At 39.3% G+C, this 16,294-nt stretch overlaps 1 protein-coding gene and 1 long non-coding RNA gene across 3 annotated transcripts in view; one reads left to right on the top strand and one right to left on the bottom strand.

Annotated features, from left to right (window-relative positions):
- Positions 1–5,249, bottom strand: part of MOCOS (molybdenum cofactor sulfurase) — a 221,857-nt gene extending 216,608 nt beyond the window's left edge. The window contains exon 1 of the mRNA XM_057423022.1: positions 5,198–5,249. Within this exon, the coding sequence (XP_057279005.1) occupies positions 5,198–5,234 (37 nt within the window). The 5' untranslated portion in view covers positions 5,235–5,249. The remainder of the gene's footprint in view (positions 1–5,197) is intronic.
- LOC130606554 (uncharacterized) overlaps positions 1–16,294 on the top strand; it is a 32,193-nt gene that overhangs the window by 2,618 nt on the left and 13,281 nt on the right. For both annotated transcript variants that reach the window (XR_008974008.1, XR_008974007.1), the window contains exons 2-3: positions 4,219–4,310; positions 5,406–5,513. This is a non-coding gene — a long non-coding RNA (uncharacterized LOC130606554). The remainder of the gene's footprint in view (positions 1–4,218; positions 4,311–5,405; positions 5,514–16,294) is intronic.

Genomic DNA, 16,294 nt, shown 5'->3' with positions numbered 1-16,294 from the left:
CAACTACATGGTGGTAAGGATAGAGAAAATGGTGCTTGTTGGAAGGGCAGAAGACTATGGACACAAGCTGGAACAAGGAAAATTCTGAATAGATACTTTACCAAGAAAATAAATTCCCATGAAAGTGATCAAATACTGGAGCATATTCCTTCGAAAGGCTGTGGAGGGTCCATCCTTAGGGAGATTCAGAACCCACTAGGACATCTCTCTAAGCAATCTGCTCCAGCTGAAGCTGCTTTGAGAAGGAGGCTGGACAGACATCAAGGGGTCCTTTCCAACCTCTTGGTTCTATAATAATTAATTCTGATGATCAGCAAAATATTTCTGAGCAATTAATGTTTGACTGTTAGCACCAGCTCTCAGATAGCTTGGCAAACAAGAAAAGGTTGTCCTAAGGCAGGAACATGGATTGCATAACCTTTCTCTGTCCCCTCCAACACACTTTGTAACTATTTCTAATACATCCTACCTATATATAAACCAACTGAACAGTACTGGATGCAGGCAGAATCTCTACCAGTGGCAAATATGCAATAAAGGTGATTCTGCTCAAAGAGAAAAAAAAACAATACCCTATTTGGCTTATTAGATAAAGCAAAGGATTATTCATATTGTCCAAATTATTTAAAAAACAGAGCTACAGAATAGTTGAGATTGAAAGGGACCTCTAGAGGTCACCTATTCCAACCCCTTACCAGTCCCTTTATTTGTGGTTACTCACCATTCTGCCAAGGATCTACAGTAACAATCACATCTTTTATAATGATAACAGCAATTGACAGCTACTATACAAAAACCATTGCACTTCACAATAAACCTAGTTATCACCAACTTCCAGTTCTGAACCCTGTCACATCAGCTTGCTTTACCATTGCATGACTAGCACAAGACACACCTTACAGCCTCCCCTTTGGTAAAGTGACAAGGCTAGTATAAAATGCATAGACTGATGCTGTAGAAAGCCATGAACTTGGGCTTTATCTCTGCCATTGGTCTACTGTATGAGCAGGAGAGGTTATCCCTTCCCTGTAGTAGCCTTAAGTATACATTAATGAAATCTTGGACCTTATGGACATGATTGGATATTGTATTAAAGGGTTAAACAGTTTGGAATTACTTAACACAAAGCATGCAGAATATTAAGAACCAATATCATGCAGTAGATGTGAAAACTGCAAGAAGGATCTTGGAAAGAAGCGGTTTTGCTCTCGAGCAGAATTTTTGCTAGCAGAAAGGGAGATTCTGCTGTGATCCTCCACTGACACTGAAAGCATTAGTGGAAATGAATGCCACAGCTATTAAATCATTGCACAGAGGTCGGCACAAGCACAGTGTGCACACATTGCTCTTGTCTCTAATTAGTTAACTGATCTGAAAAGATGTGCAGTATCAGAAACTCTAATGCAGTTGCTTACCGACTGTAAAAAGTTATTTATTGACTATACAGAAAACTTCATCTAATTCACCAGATGTTTACAATTAGTTACAAGAAATCTACTTCTTATATGGAGTCTACTTCTTATATGGACCTTTGAACCTACCAATTATAAAAAGCTTCTAGAGCATGTATGACAAAAGTCAAGATTACAAATCCTAGTTTATCCCTGTGAACATTAAAAAACCCAAACCAGCTTTTTCTATACACAAGAAAAAAAAAAACAACAAAAACACCTAAACCCAACAAACTCATATTTTCCCACTGACATCCAATATTCTGTTTTGGACATGGATCATTGTCTTTAGTAATGAAAATAGCCATATTTCTCCCCAGAATTAGGGCTTATCACTGTGAACTGTTTAGACTGTTGATGTGTGGTGATCTACTTGGGAAAACAAAAAAAAAAGTGCCCTTGACACACATGAGCCCTCAGCAATTATTCTCCATAAGCATAACCAAACATGAAAATATAGTTTTGGTGGTGTAAGTGGAAGGAGGCTATTGATTCAAATCACAGAATATGCCTTGGCACTCAAAGGACTAACTCCAGCTTTTGGTTGGCAAGTGCATTGCCATGGACTTCAGTGGGACTTGAGATTTGCTCCTATATAACTTATTAGCAGAAGAATCACAGAGAGACAGCTGTCCCTGTTTGCTGGCTTGCTGTGTGTCCTCCAACGCCGTTCGGGCTATGACTAATGGCACCCATTAGGTGCTTAGTGCCTCCTCTATAGCTGATGTGAAGCATTTTAGGAAGGGAATGTTAGAGCAGACAGGAAAGCAACCCCCTCACACTCCTGCAGGGTACAGTTATAAAGATGCAGCCCCAGTAAAGTCATAACCCTCTAAACCTCTGCATCCTCCAGCCCACTGTGGTCAACTGCTTCCAAGGCAGTACAGCCCAGTGACACACAACTATGCTGCTTACTCCTTCCCCTATGAGGGCCAGCATTTCTAAACAAACCCGGACCAGCGGGTTGAGAAGACTCCTGAGGCAGCAGAGCAAGGAGCTTCAGCAGAAACACAGGTAGTGTGGTGATTTGGTGGGACTAGCCAGGCAGACAGCAGGACAGTTTTCTCTCAGTTCCTTGCCCTTTCTGCTCCCCTGTTCCACTAATGCTCATCATTCTTTTGTAGCTTCAATCTGCGTCTGCTAACCCCTGCCTCATCCAGTCTATTTACAGTATACCTTCTTTTCTAGTTGTCTTTAAATTTGGCTTATCCTTGCCCGCCAATGCTGAATCTCAAGAGAGAGCCCCATCCCTTCAAAAAATAGCAACAATCATGGGATGGAAAAGGAATCTTGTGATGGTACAGCTTGTGCATTTTGCCTCATTTCGATGTTCCTCTTCAGGCCTGTGTTCTTAAAATGTAAATTCTGGGACAGGATCCCTTTATTTCTACTATTACTTACTGCATTTGTTCAGTATTCAAAACAATCAGCTCTGTTCCAACACCAGTCCCCACATTAGGGAATAGCTAGTGAGCATCTAATGGGTTTAAGCCCTAAGTATTGATGCTCCATCATAGAATCATCATAGAATGGTTTGGTCTGGAAGGGGCTTTAAAGATCATCTAGTTCCAACCTCCCTGCCATGGTTCAGGGACACTTTCCACTAGACCAGGTTACTCAAAGCCCCATCCAACCTGGCCTTGGAGACTTCCAAGAATGGGGCGGCTTCTCTGGGCAACTTGTTCCAGTGTCTCACCACCCTCTTAGTGAAGAATTCTTCCTAATATCTAATCTAAATCTACACTTTTTCAGTTTAGAGCCATTCACCCTTATGCTATCCCTACATGCCCTTATAAAAAAGTTCCTCTCCAGATTTCTTCTAGGCCCCCCTCAATACTGGAAGGCTTATATACATTTTCTCCTTAGAAAAAGGCTTATCCCTGTGTCTTCTCTTCTTAAGGCTGAACAAGCCCAACTTGCTGAGCCCATCTTCCTAAGAGATGTGCTCCAGCTCTTTAATAATCTTTGTGGTCTCCTTTGGATTTGCTCCAACACTCTAACAGGTCCATGTCCTTCTTATGGTATGGTAGGAGTCCCAGAGCTGAACACAGTACTGTACATGGGGCCTCACCAGAGGGAGAGAATCACCTCGCTTGACCTAGTGGCTATGCTGCTTTTGATGCAGCCCAGCATATAGATGGCTTTATGGGCTGCAAACACACACAATGCTGGCCCATGTTGAGCTTCTTGTCAATCAGCACCCCCAGGTCCTTCTCCCCAGGGTTGCTCTCAATCCAGCCCCTGCCCAGCCTGTATTTGTGCTTGGGATTGCCCTGACCTAGGTGCAGGACCTTGCACTTGGCCTTGTTAAATTTCATGAGGTTCTCATGGGCCCACATCTCAAGTGTGTCAGGGTCCTTCTGCATGGCATCCCTGCCCTCTAGCGTGTTAACCACACCACACAGCTTGGTGTCATCGGCAAACTTGCTGAGGATGCACTTAGTCCCACTGCCTGACGTTAAGCAGTGCCAGTCCCAATACCAATTCCTGAGAAACACCATTGATCACTGATCTCCACTTGGACATTGAGCTGTTATCCACAATTCTTTGAGCATGACCATCCAGCCAGTTCCTTATCCACTAAGTGGTCCATCTGTCAAACCCATGTCTCTCCAATTTAGAGACAAGGATGTCTTGTGGGACAGTGTCGAAAGCCTCGAATGAAAGCACTTAATTCTTGCAAGTGTTACTATTTAACTATTTAACTATTAATAAACTTTATGTTCAAAGGGTTTAACATTTATTAAAATATGATTTACTGCAACAGCATGACAAAGCTTTGTGCTGCTAATGAGAATCCAGAAGTTCAAAGGAAGGCTTGATCACATAAGCCTCTACTTTCGAGAGGCTGACTGTGTTGTAAGTATGACATGCATGAATTTGACAAACAGTAGCTAGGCCATATCTCATTAAGTCATTCTGGCTAAAGCAAATTTTAGTGGACAGATGCATGCAACCCTTGTCACCCTAAGAGTCAGGCAGGAGGCACTGGGTGGAAATGTGAGGAGAGCTAAAGGATGTAAGAAAGCATGAAACAAAATTTTATTTTAACAAGAGGGTCCAAACTCAACATGTTTGAGGAACCTCATACCCCATAAAGAGTCTAGAAGTGAATCTGGTTTGGGATTCAGGGTTTTACTGCTTGTCCTCACCCATATCACCTGCCCAAGATAGGGTAGTTTAATCATGAGATGCCTGTTACAAATCAGTACTGTGCACAGAAATCAGCATGAGTGATAACACAGGGCTGGGTTTAAAATGGTAGATTTCATAATATAGAATATCCACCATGACTAGAACTTATAGATGTATGCAGAATACTAATGCTTTTTGCTTTAATATAACGTATCCAGAAAACATAAACACTTACGATCTCTGACAGGGCTGCAAGTGTCACAGAGATATTTCACACTGAATTATTAATGTGGATTGGAGAGTTATAATCTTGCTGGTTGGGACTTAAGTGATACAGACTTTAAATGGCAAACAGCTTTTTACAGTTACAAAATCCAAGATATTTCATATATATTCAAGATATATCCACATGCAGGAGTGCAGAGATTTCTGTACTACATAACAGATGCAACACATCCACATACTGTTGTTTATAACCATGAAACTTATATTTATGCCTGTTACTGCAAGCTACCAAAAAACATTCCCAGCAGTTCATCTTTAACATGCTGGCAACTTTGTCCGAAATTTAATTCTTTCTTTGAAATAGCTTTGCAAACATAAATACTTACCTAAGTATGCAATAATGTTTCTCATCTCACTTCCCATTCTTAAAGGCTTTCCATTATTATTTGATTGTTCGGTTTGAAAAAATTCAGAATCATGTGCAGAATAAAAACCAAAATGAAACCAACAGATGATGAGCTGTTGTTACCAGTTGAGCTTCATAATTTTCAATATATTGTTGTGAATTATTTTTTTTTTTTTTCATTTTTTAAGGTACTCACTGTGTCTGTTAGATGATATATTTGACACCTCTGTCCAAACACAAAGTTAAAGTATATTTGATGCTGTTGACCAATTTTGCTACTTCTGGCGCACACCAAGGTATTGTAAATAGTGATTTTCATGAGAAATTTTTGCTATAAAAAATCTTTCATGTAAAAATAAGCATTTCCAAACACAAGAACTTTCACTTTGAAGACACATTTACCCTTAGTTTTGGAAGTGAAAATGGGTTGTGGGAAAAATTAAGATCACCTTTGTTAATTTAAAATAATCCAGCTCCTGGTGAGTTTTGACAGTCTTTTCTGTGCTTGCAGATAGGTTCCAGGCTATAGCAGACATCTTATTAAAATAAAAATACTTACTATATCTACACAGACAATTTGACATAAGATTTAAGTGTTAATTTCTTTTCCTTGGAAAATGTTGGAAACACATTGTAAGAAGAGATTACTTCCAGCTTGGGACCAGAAGCTTTAATGAAGTGATTATTGCTGGTCTTTTTAATTTGGGCCTTTTCCAAAGAGACTTATACTAGTTTGCAATTCAAAAATAAACAAATAAAAAAAAAAACAATGCATTTTATGTCTTGTCTTTGATGGAGTCTCAACTAACTGTAATTCTTCTTCTGTACCAAATTCTGAAAGTCACTGCAGTTGTCATCATTCATGGCTTTGGAAATACTGCTTATGAGTCCTACTTTATGTATGATAATAATGCATGCCATCAGCAACGCTCAGTAAGTCAGATTATGAACATCATTGACTTGTGGCCAGGGTTTCACTCACCTGTAAGCAATCCATTAGGTAAAACTGAACTAAAAGAAAACATAGAATATTAGTACGTACAATAGTGTGAACCTGTAATTCTTCAGCACAGTGAAATAAATATCACCAGAAAAGGGATAGAGGCACCAGGACTTGACAAAATAATTGTAAGAACAAAAAAAGGGAAGGTTTTAGGTTCCTGTTGCAGTTTAACCTAGCAGGCAACTAAACAGCACACAGACACTTGCTCCCTCTTCCACAGTAGGTTAGGAATGTTTTTCCTTGCAACTCACATGCCTGTGCCTCTAGGGTTGAGGTAGATTTTTCCATACCACTTCATGCCCTCTCAGTGGTCCCCCAGGTAAAACCACAGGCTGGCTCTTCTCTAAAGAGGAACACTTACCCCTAAGAGCTGAGATACTAGTCCATATATGTGGGGAGTAGGACATATCCTCTTTGAATTGCTGAAACTCCTGGGACAGTTTCTCCATAACCAAGATGCAGGTCCATAGGGAAGAAGAGAGACTTTGTTTTGCCAGAGTTGGCCAGCCAATTCATACATCGTTTGTCCATCTCTATCTTTTCAGGTCATTACTGCCACTGAGTTCCATTGGACGATGGTGGGCTCTGTACAAATTTCTGCCATGTAGGTCATGTACACTTGACTTCATTTGGTTCTTTGGATAACTGCTCATTGTCCAGATCATCATAAATCATCTCCAGAACAGATAATTCCCTTAGGTACTGGCTACCTCTCTCTATGGTGGTCCACTTGCCTGGGTGACACATGACATCTTCCTTAAAGGTATACTTTTCCTTCATGCTTCTCAGGAGTTGCCTCCAGAGGCTGAGGGATTGGACAACTTTTCCAATCGTTTTGTAAATGCAATTATCAAATATGTGTTATCAACATTATTCTCACCCTAAATCCAAAACACAGAAGTATACCAGCTACTAGAAAGAAAATACACTCCATCCCAGCTGAAACAAGGACAGTTCCAAATACTTGAACACCAGCATTTCTCATGGATTTCATACTTAACAATTGAGCACCTCTGAAAACACAAACCTCCATGACTCATGTTCTGTAAATACAGTTAGAAAAGCATATGGAAGTTTTGAGTTTCTAAATACATGGTAAGTCTTTGGCATATTTTCACTTAATCAGAGAATCTTCAGAAGTATTTCAGAGCAGACTTAGATAGCAAACCCTCCTGGTTACCCAGCTGTTTTGTGCAGAGGAAATGTTTGAAAGCTGGTGAACAGCAGCAGTTGTGTAAGTGCTATCTCCACTCAGATTTTCCATCGACCATGACATTTAACCTCAGCTGTCTAGACCAGCACAATGGTTTATAAAACTGCTGAAAAGAAGTGGTGGTCTGACTTGCTAGTGAAGCTTCAGACAGCTCATCCACCTCTGGCTGGCACAAAGGCTCTGCTCCCATGGGCATTTCAATACGGGGCAGTGCTCATCTCAGGCCTCTGCTGCTTAGAGGCAGTGTTACTTCCGAATATCCCTACTGGCTCTTTCCTTTAACATTCAATGGGCAGAATTAAAGAAAAAGTCACAGAAATCAGCTCGTCAGGAAGCAATTTAAACTAATAGGAATTAATCACAGACAGAAGTTGGGGAGATTAAGTTTATAGGGAACTAAACTCTGTCCAGATAGTTTGCTAGCCTCAGGCCCAGCTGAAAAGAAACTGCCTCCCCTGGTTGCTGTTGTGAGCAAATGCACTGGCAAGTGACAAACCCTAAAAGTTAGTGCTTATAGGGTTACAGCAGAGTGTCCAAATGCCTAATTCAAAACAGGGACTTTAAAGCATGCTGCACAGGACTGCTACAAATACCAGATTCACTGGGTGTTCTGCAGTGGAGGTTCCCTTAGTGTTTATAGTCTGGGGACAGATTACATACCCCGTAAAAATATTTAATCTTAGTGGGCTGCAGTAAACCTAGTGAATCTGACTCCAGAGCACTGTATATCCTGAATCTATTTCTCAGTCTATATTTTCTGCCAAACACATTTTAAACTTCGTGCATTACCTATTTTTGGGTAGAAAAGGACTGTACCATTTATAAAAAAAAGATCCAAGATCACTGGCATCAGTGAGGGTCATTAAAAACACTTTTGTGGACTCTGTCTAATGTCTTCAGAGTTTGAGTCAAGTCTGTGGTTTGTAATAGTCAAGGATACATTGCCTAGCTTAAGAAAGGAATAATCATTTCTCTTGAATCTAAGAAGATATATAATGGAAATGACATAAACTATTGCACAATAAAAGTTGTGCCAATTTACAGTCAGGGTATGGAGTCAGATGTGTTGCAGCAACTCTCCAAACCTTCTTACATTTCAAGCTACACCCTTTAAAAGTTTTGAGTTAAATTTTTTATGCTTCACATCATAAAAAATTGAAAGTAAGAGAGTTTTCTTGCAATTAAGAAGTACTCCATGAACTTTTAGAAGGGGCTACATTCTTAAAAATGTTGGGAGGTAGCATTCTGTAATTGGAGTTGACACTTAGCAAAGTGAACGTGCACACTTAACCCTGCCAGGATGTCTCTCATCTTGTCCTGGGCACGTGGACACATCCTCCTACAGCATCTGACCGCCAGGCAGCAGCCCTCAGTTGGCTCTTCAGCTTGCTGAGATATCCGGGTAGAGCACTGGAAACAGTCAGACGGTATTTATAGTACACAACAAAGAATCAGGAGATTTGTGAAAAGGAAATGAAAGAGGAGCAATTTCTGGCTTCCTTCAAATTCAGAGAAAATATTAATAGCATAAGGAAATAAGGGAATTTTGCATAAAAGCGAAAGGCCAGGCAGAAATAAAAAACACGCTTCCTTTTAAACAACAAAGAGAGAACTACCTGCCAGCTCTCACATAAGCAAAAGAAGTTCATGTCAGACCTTGGCAGGCAAGTCGGAAATTTGTTACACTGATAGTGCTCAGGTTTATTTATTTTTTTTATTTTCTGTCTTTTCAAGGCCCTTTTAGACAGTATCAAATGAAGAAATAGATAGAAAGGGAAGCTTTGTAAATAAGACAAAGGGGGGAAATCAAGTCAATCTCATAAAGGTTGTGACATGAATGGAATGAATATAAATGAAAAACTTTTTCCCACAGCAACAAGCAGTTACTTCTGGGATTTCTCTTTGAATGACATACCTGAAACTGCCTCAGCTTTTCTGTAGCTAACCAAAACTGTGCATAGATAAATTTCTCTGTGCTGGCAATCTCAGCATGTTTGCTGCATGGGTCTGGCAGCAGTGCTCACTCACAGTTCTGTGCTGACAACACAAAAAGCCCACCACTTCAAAGAATCAGATACACGAGGTTATATTTCCTAATCTCAAGTCTCTCACCTTGCAGGCCAACAAAGATTAGGAATACTACAAAAATATATGAGGTCTTTCAGGAATTCAAAACAGGGGTTGTGGAAGGCAAAAATAATTTCTTGGCATTCCTACAAACTGTTAAGCAAGCTAGAAGGGAAAAGTCAAAAGGGCCATTACCTCTATCATAAGAATGTGTAATCTACAGGATCTGGGGACTTGGAAGGGAGAGGGGAGGGAATCAAGACCAGGACCACACCACTTCCACTGAGCAAAAGGTGAAGTTGACATTCAAGAGCAGAACAGGCCATTTATTGCAGGGTGGGTGTGCATATTTTTGTGATGTAAAATAGTATTGAAGGCTTAGCAGATACATGCTTTGTTCTACTCTTGCAAACTTCTATTTATCTTATGAACAGTAAAAGAAAAAAACCAAAATGCTTACACAAAGAGATAAGTAAAGTACTGTGCAATGCAGAACCAGGACTTATCTGAGATCTTGCTGTTCCCATGTCAGTAAGCTCAGGTAGGACAATGTGACAAATACAAGCATAGGATCCTTATTTTTACATAAGACAGTAATAAAATGTGGAAAAAAAAACAAACACAAAACAAAACCCCACACATCTCAAGGGGCAGAGACAGCTTCATGGTGGCAATAGACAAAGCCAGACTTTCTGTTCACTTCATATATTTTTTTCCCTTTCTAGTGGGGAGAAAGTGATAGTTGCTCTTATCTCAATGATACAGAAGGAAATCTCTTTCATGCTGCAAGAACTGAAAAGTTAAATTCTTGAAGCATATATTTCTGCAGACAACACAGAAAAATAAAAACTCCAAGTCTGTCATTCCACATTGTGGAAACCCCGCTAGGCTTATGGCTGCCAAAAAAAAGTATTTCTCAACATCTATGTGTACTGTCTAATAAAACAATTAATAATAATCATCATCATGCTTTGGCTTATATAGTGCTGCTCAACTGAAGTTATCAAAATACTTTGCAAATCTTAACATTTGGCAGAGATTTAAAACATTGGTACTCCATAGCATATACCAGCCTTAATATGAGGCAAAAAAAAAAAACAGACCAGGAGGGGGAAACTCCAAATTATTATTTCAAAACCTCTTTGCTTTAGTATTCTTGTGCTTTTCTTTGGAACATATATTACTGACCTTTCTTAAGGATCAAACAATGTTTTGGTCAATAAGATAACGATTTTTGTTCCTACTCCATTTTTTAGATAGGAAAGCCATGAGATATGGCTGAGATACCATTGTATATAACCAAACTGCCTTTGAGTTGATCAGATACAGTGATTTAAACACCACCACAAACACACACCTACAGTATAATTTTTCCCTATCTCAGTCCTGTGCTTTGGCTAGTAGATCACACTTGTGCTCCTTAAAGCCTAATGCCATTCAGCAGTTTCACAGCTGTCGTTTAAAATATTGTAGCCCAGGGCTATTTGTAGCATAGGAAGAAATGAGGTATTGCTATGTATATACTTCAAAGACCTGTATATTATTCTCTTTTATTGTAATCTTCCATAACATAACTAGCAATGCTGTGTATTGCTGTGAACTGAAGCAAGTTCCATTCTTGCAGTAGAAAACAAAGATAAAGCAAAAATTTGGTGTTATATTTCATGTAACACTTTCTGACATTAGAAAAATATTACATTTTTTAATTACTGTTGTTCATTGCTGTATTACAAAAAAATGAAAAATTAAGGAGGCTTCTCACCTTCTATTAAGAATTAAATCTGTTCAAATAACAAAAGAGATCTAGTTGTCACAGTATTTGTCATAACTATCATGCTACGTCCTAACAGAATAATGAAAACCAATCATCTTTGGCTTGCACACATGCAACAATTATCCCTGAAAGCTTTCCAAGTCCTGATGTAGGTAATATCAATAGAATGGATCAGAAAGTGATGAGTGATGCTAGGGGTTGCAGAGGAGCTTACTGGCAGATATAGTCAGTGGATGTTTTGAACAGGGCATTACCCCAGTAATGCACAGCTCTGCCCTAGGTTTCCAAGGTACATACTGCAGCCAGGATAAAGCCACTGATTTAGGAAATGTTGCAGAAAATGTGAAGATTATGAGCAAACTCCTTATATAGAGCCACAGCCAGGACTCTAAATCTTGGGTAAGTCTTGGCATTCATGAGCCAACAACATTACTACACTCATGCTGTTACATACAACGGCTATAATAAATATCATAATGTTAATCTTGTAAAAGTGACTCCCATTCCCCATTCTTAGTTCAACAGCAAAGCTATATATGAAAAGCATATGTGGCAAAACTGTAAACACGAATGTCATAATGACTATTGTTTAGTGGATTAGCTAATTCAGGCTCTTAAACAAGTTGGGGAAGTAACTGGCAGAATCCATTTACTCCTCTTTTAAATGCTTTTTTCCTTCATTTTCATTTTAAAGCACAATTCCAGACAGTCTGAACTGATCTCATTCCTGATTCATAGCCATTGCCCTTCCCTCAACAGGTGCTCACCATACACACAGAATGTTGCAACAGATTTGGATTTCCTTTCATTTACTAAGATGAGGAGCAGACTAGGGACAAGGACACTGACTTCATTTCCAATGATGTCATGTAAAGCAGAAGGCTTAGTCCTTACTCAGAAAGGAGCCTATAGCCTGAAGCAAACATCAAAAATCTGGTCTGGAAGAGCAGAATTCAAAACCTGAAAAGCCTCAATGACATTTGTTTCATTATATACTAAATATTTATCAGATTGCTGTAGAATGAAGATTTTGTCATAGTCCTTTGTGCTAGGATAATTAATCAGTAATGCTGGAAGTTAGAGAGAAATTTGCCAAGTAACAAAGGCTGTGCCTGTAGCACATCCTCTGTGTCAAGATGCTAACAAGGTTGTCAATGTTGCCATGCTGGAGAAAGTTGCCCACTGCGTTCTCTAACCCATATCCCCTCCAGTCTGAAGAGGCAGATGACCTGGTGACAGAAAACATCAAATGCTTTTCTTCCATAAGCAACACCTATAGGGGAAAAGGTTCCTATACCAAGTGATATATGTGTATAACCTAGAAGAAAGCTTTTAATATTTTGGTAGCCTGAGTTTCTCATGCACAGCCTAAAGATATCATTACCAGTTCCCCTGAACTCATCTGTACTGAATCATAGAAAATGATTCGATGTTTTTGCATTTCTGTCTGACATTAATTGGGGCTAATTGATGATAATGTTAAGGGTAATTAATTTTAACAGGCACTAAGTCCCATACCTCAAGCCTCTTATGACTGAAATAGAACAGCAGTCAAAATGTGGCATGAAAAATAACATGGCAATATCCAGTTATCTGCAAACATAGGGGGGTGGAGATTACACATGCACTTGCATATATTTGCGTGTATCAAACGACTTTAGAAACAGTGAAGTCTTATCCAGCATGCAATGTGTTGCTTTTTTGTTATTGATGCTGGCTGAAACACAGCAAGCATTTGCCAACACACACTCCAGCATCAGGTTGGGAAGTTGCATCACTTTGTCCAGGAAGAAACAATTCCGTGAACTGTTATTAAAATTAAATGAAGCTGTGAGTTCCAAGTTTGCAAAGCTTAGCTAAATCTTGTAGGGTTTGGGGGTTTGGGTTTTTTGTTGTTATCGGGTGTATTTTTGTTGGGATTTTTTTGGTGGTGGTGGTGGTGTTGTTTGATGGTTTTGGAAGGAGAGTTCTTGGGGGGGGGGGGTATTTGTTTGCTTTGGGGGGGGGGTGGTGTTTGTTTTACATGGTTGTTGTTTTTGTTTTTCCAAGTGAAACATCCCCTCTTGAGAAGAGACAGTAAAGTCAAAGCAGAAGTTAAAGTTCATCTGACTAGTGCAGAGGCTTGAAATCTCAGGCAGGAGTTGTCACATTGAGAACTGAGATGGCAACATGCAAAAATTAAAATACATTGTCTCTCACTTGGTCTTCCCACACACCCCTACCATCATCTCTTCCACCAAAGCTTTCCTTGTTTTAAGCCTGGCAGCCCTTGGCTTGGTATCAGGCTGTTTAGGGGCGTGTTTCCACAAGAGTGTATTCAGGTGACCCACAAGCTCTGTACCAACCAGCCACCACCCATGTTCATGCTGATGAGCTGAGATTGCACATTGCATGCTGGGACCTAGGTTTCCATGCATTATTAAAATATCAGAAAAAATAAATCAATGAAAATCAGTGTTAGCAGAGTTTTACCTGCAAGCACAGTAAAGGACAAAAGATGCATGAAACTATTGGCCTGTGAAATTCAGCAGTCTGGAGAAAACCATGTAGCCTCCTTGAGCCTTAAGAGAAGCTTTAATTGTAAAGCCAGGGGAGAACAATCACCTTGTCCTGAGGTTAGTTGCAATTCAGATCTGTAAAATCAACTTGTCCCAGAAACCTTGACAAATATTTGAGATTGATACACAAATATCTGGGAAGACAGGAGATTATCTTCTCAGGATGAAAGGAAGTTGTTCATTCCCAGGACTCTAGCACAACAGTAACTATTGTGACCTATGATTCTATGGTTCTTGGGTTGATGGAATACAACTGGGGATGTGATTGCATTGTGACAAGAAAGTTTACAGTTGGATGGCATAAAAGCCTGATCCTAAATTTTTCCTGAAGGATTTAAAACAGATATTAAAATAGTAATGCAGGCAGCAAATACTTTTAATCCCACTGAGTTTGATTGCTTTTGAATGTGCTCAGCACTTCTGAACACTAAGCTATTTATTTACTTGTCTATATGTAAGCACAGACACACATTTCGGTATCTTGTTTTAGACAAGCGAATTTGACAACACAGGGTTTAATCTTTCCACTGTCTTACCCTAAAGTGCTATTAGAAATCCTTCAAAAGGAATAGCCTCCCTTCGCTTCTGTGACACCAATAGCAAGACAAACCAGAGATGACATTTTACAACTTCATTATCACCTCCTTAAGCCAGGAGGATAAAAGCTAGTGAAAGGCAGTTATAACTCCAGTTTGGGTTTAAGATTGGGAAATGAAGTGGTTGTTAGCAAGGCGTCCTATCCCTCACCAGCTTTCTGTGCATTTTTTTTCCAAAAAGCTTTCACAGCCTACTGATAACTCCAAGTAACTAAGTTGTATCACTCACAACTAAGTTATACCACTCCTCTACTTACAGGAACACAAAATCAAATCCAAGGATTTTTAAATCTTTTATGAATGCTGGCACTATAAGCATCAGCACAACTATCCTTTGAGAAGAATTGGACATTACTACTGTACAACACATTTCAAAGTCACCAGGGAACTTTCTGGGAGGCCTGATTGTACTGCCAATTGTATAGGTTCACCTAATATACTGTAAATTAATAGGTCGTAAGACCAAAAGTAACTGGCAGTGATACTATAGGCTATGATACTATGCAATGCAGGCCAGAGGAATTTTCTTTATAAAGAATAGTTTTTGGGGTGAACAGGGGAAAGGAAGGGTGGCAAAATAAAGTAAAATCCCACACAATCTTGATAAGGCAACTTTCAGTTCTGGGCAAGCTACAGCAACCTTTGGTAAATTGTTCCAATTCCCAATGACCTCATGGGTAAAAACTAAAGAACGGATCAGCTCTAGCATAATAGACTACAATCAAGTACAACTGCTATTTTCCAAAATGCACATAGTAATATTACAATCCTAATTTAATAGATAAAATGTCTATATTCGAAGAAGTCTTCTAATCTTCCAAACATCATATTCTTACGAAAATATCCTAAACACAAAGCTCTGTTGAATACTGATGAGATACTATTCAGGAAAACTCTCTACATAGCTTAGTGCCATTTAAATGCTATAAGCAAGACCTTTAATCTTTTTGCTTGTGAAAAAAAGACATGAACAATCAGAACCCTTAGGAAAATGTCATCTTTGATGCTGCCTCTGTTATCATCCCATCTAGCACAGCATTCATCTTTCAACTCACTTTAGATGCTGCTTCATAACAAATATTTTACAGAAGTCTTGTGGACTGAAGTTAATATGAAATATTAACTCCATTAATATTTATGATTCCAGGAAACCTGTGACAAAAGAGGTTTCCAAATTAAGCCCAATGTATCCTTGAACCAGGCATCAGGAACATCAGTGGAAATGTTAATACGTACCCTTGCCAGTGAAGCAGAGTCATGAAACTCCACTCCTGGTTTGAAGAGAGTGAGCTCTTTTAAAAAGTCCAGGAACATAAAGACTAATGTCAAGTTTAAAACAAATGGTCCTTTATCCTTGCTGTAAGAATAAAGTCTTTCCTTTTGATAATTATTTCTGGGTTTGAATCTGGGGGAGTACATCCCTGCAGCCTCCAATCTCAGTGTTTTTCTGAACCTTCAGGAGCCGAAGGATTTAATTTTTATGACAAGCTCCTAACAATAGGAGCAGCGTGTGTCAGCATTGACGAGCTGTCTGGCAGAACAGACCTACAGCACACAAGTTCTTTGGATCTCTAGTCTTGAAGGCCAGCTTTATGTTAAAATAGAAAGTCACTTAACTAGACAGAAGACAGTTACATCCTCTAGGAGTCGTTCAGGTCTACTAGTGTACTTAAAGGGAATTCTTGATTCATTTTTACTAAATGCCTATTCTTAAAAAGTTTTACTGTAGGAGCCTAATATTTCCTCACCTCCTTTGAATCATGTGTGAGGGTAAAGCAGGATGCTTAGGAAAGACAAAGAGAACACCAATACTGATAAGAGAGTAAGTTCCCTGATTTTGATGAGACAAACACTCACTATATAGAG

The sequence above is a fragment of the Pezoporus wallicus genome, unplaced genomic scaffold (genome assembly GCF_028554395.1).
Source record: "Pezoporus wallicus isolate ANWC-B61680 ecotype Strahan unplaced genomic scaffold, APGP_CSIRO_Pwel_v1 contig_749, whole genome shotgun sequence".
NCBI lineage: Eukaryota > Metazoa > Chordata > Aves > Psittaciformes > Psittacidae > Pezoporus > Pezoporus wallicus.
This window is presented reverse-complemented; position numbering and strand designations above follow the sequence as displayed.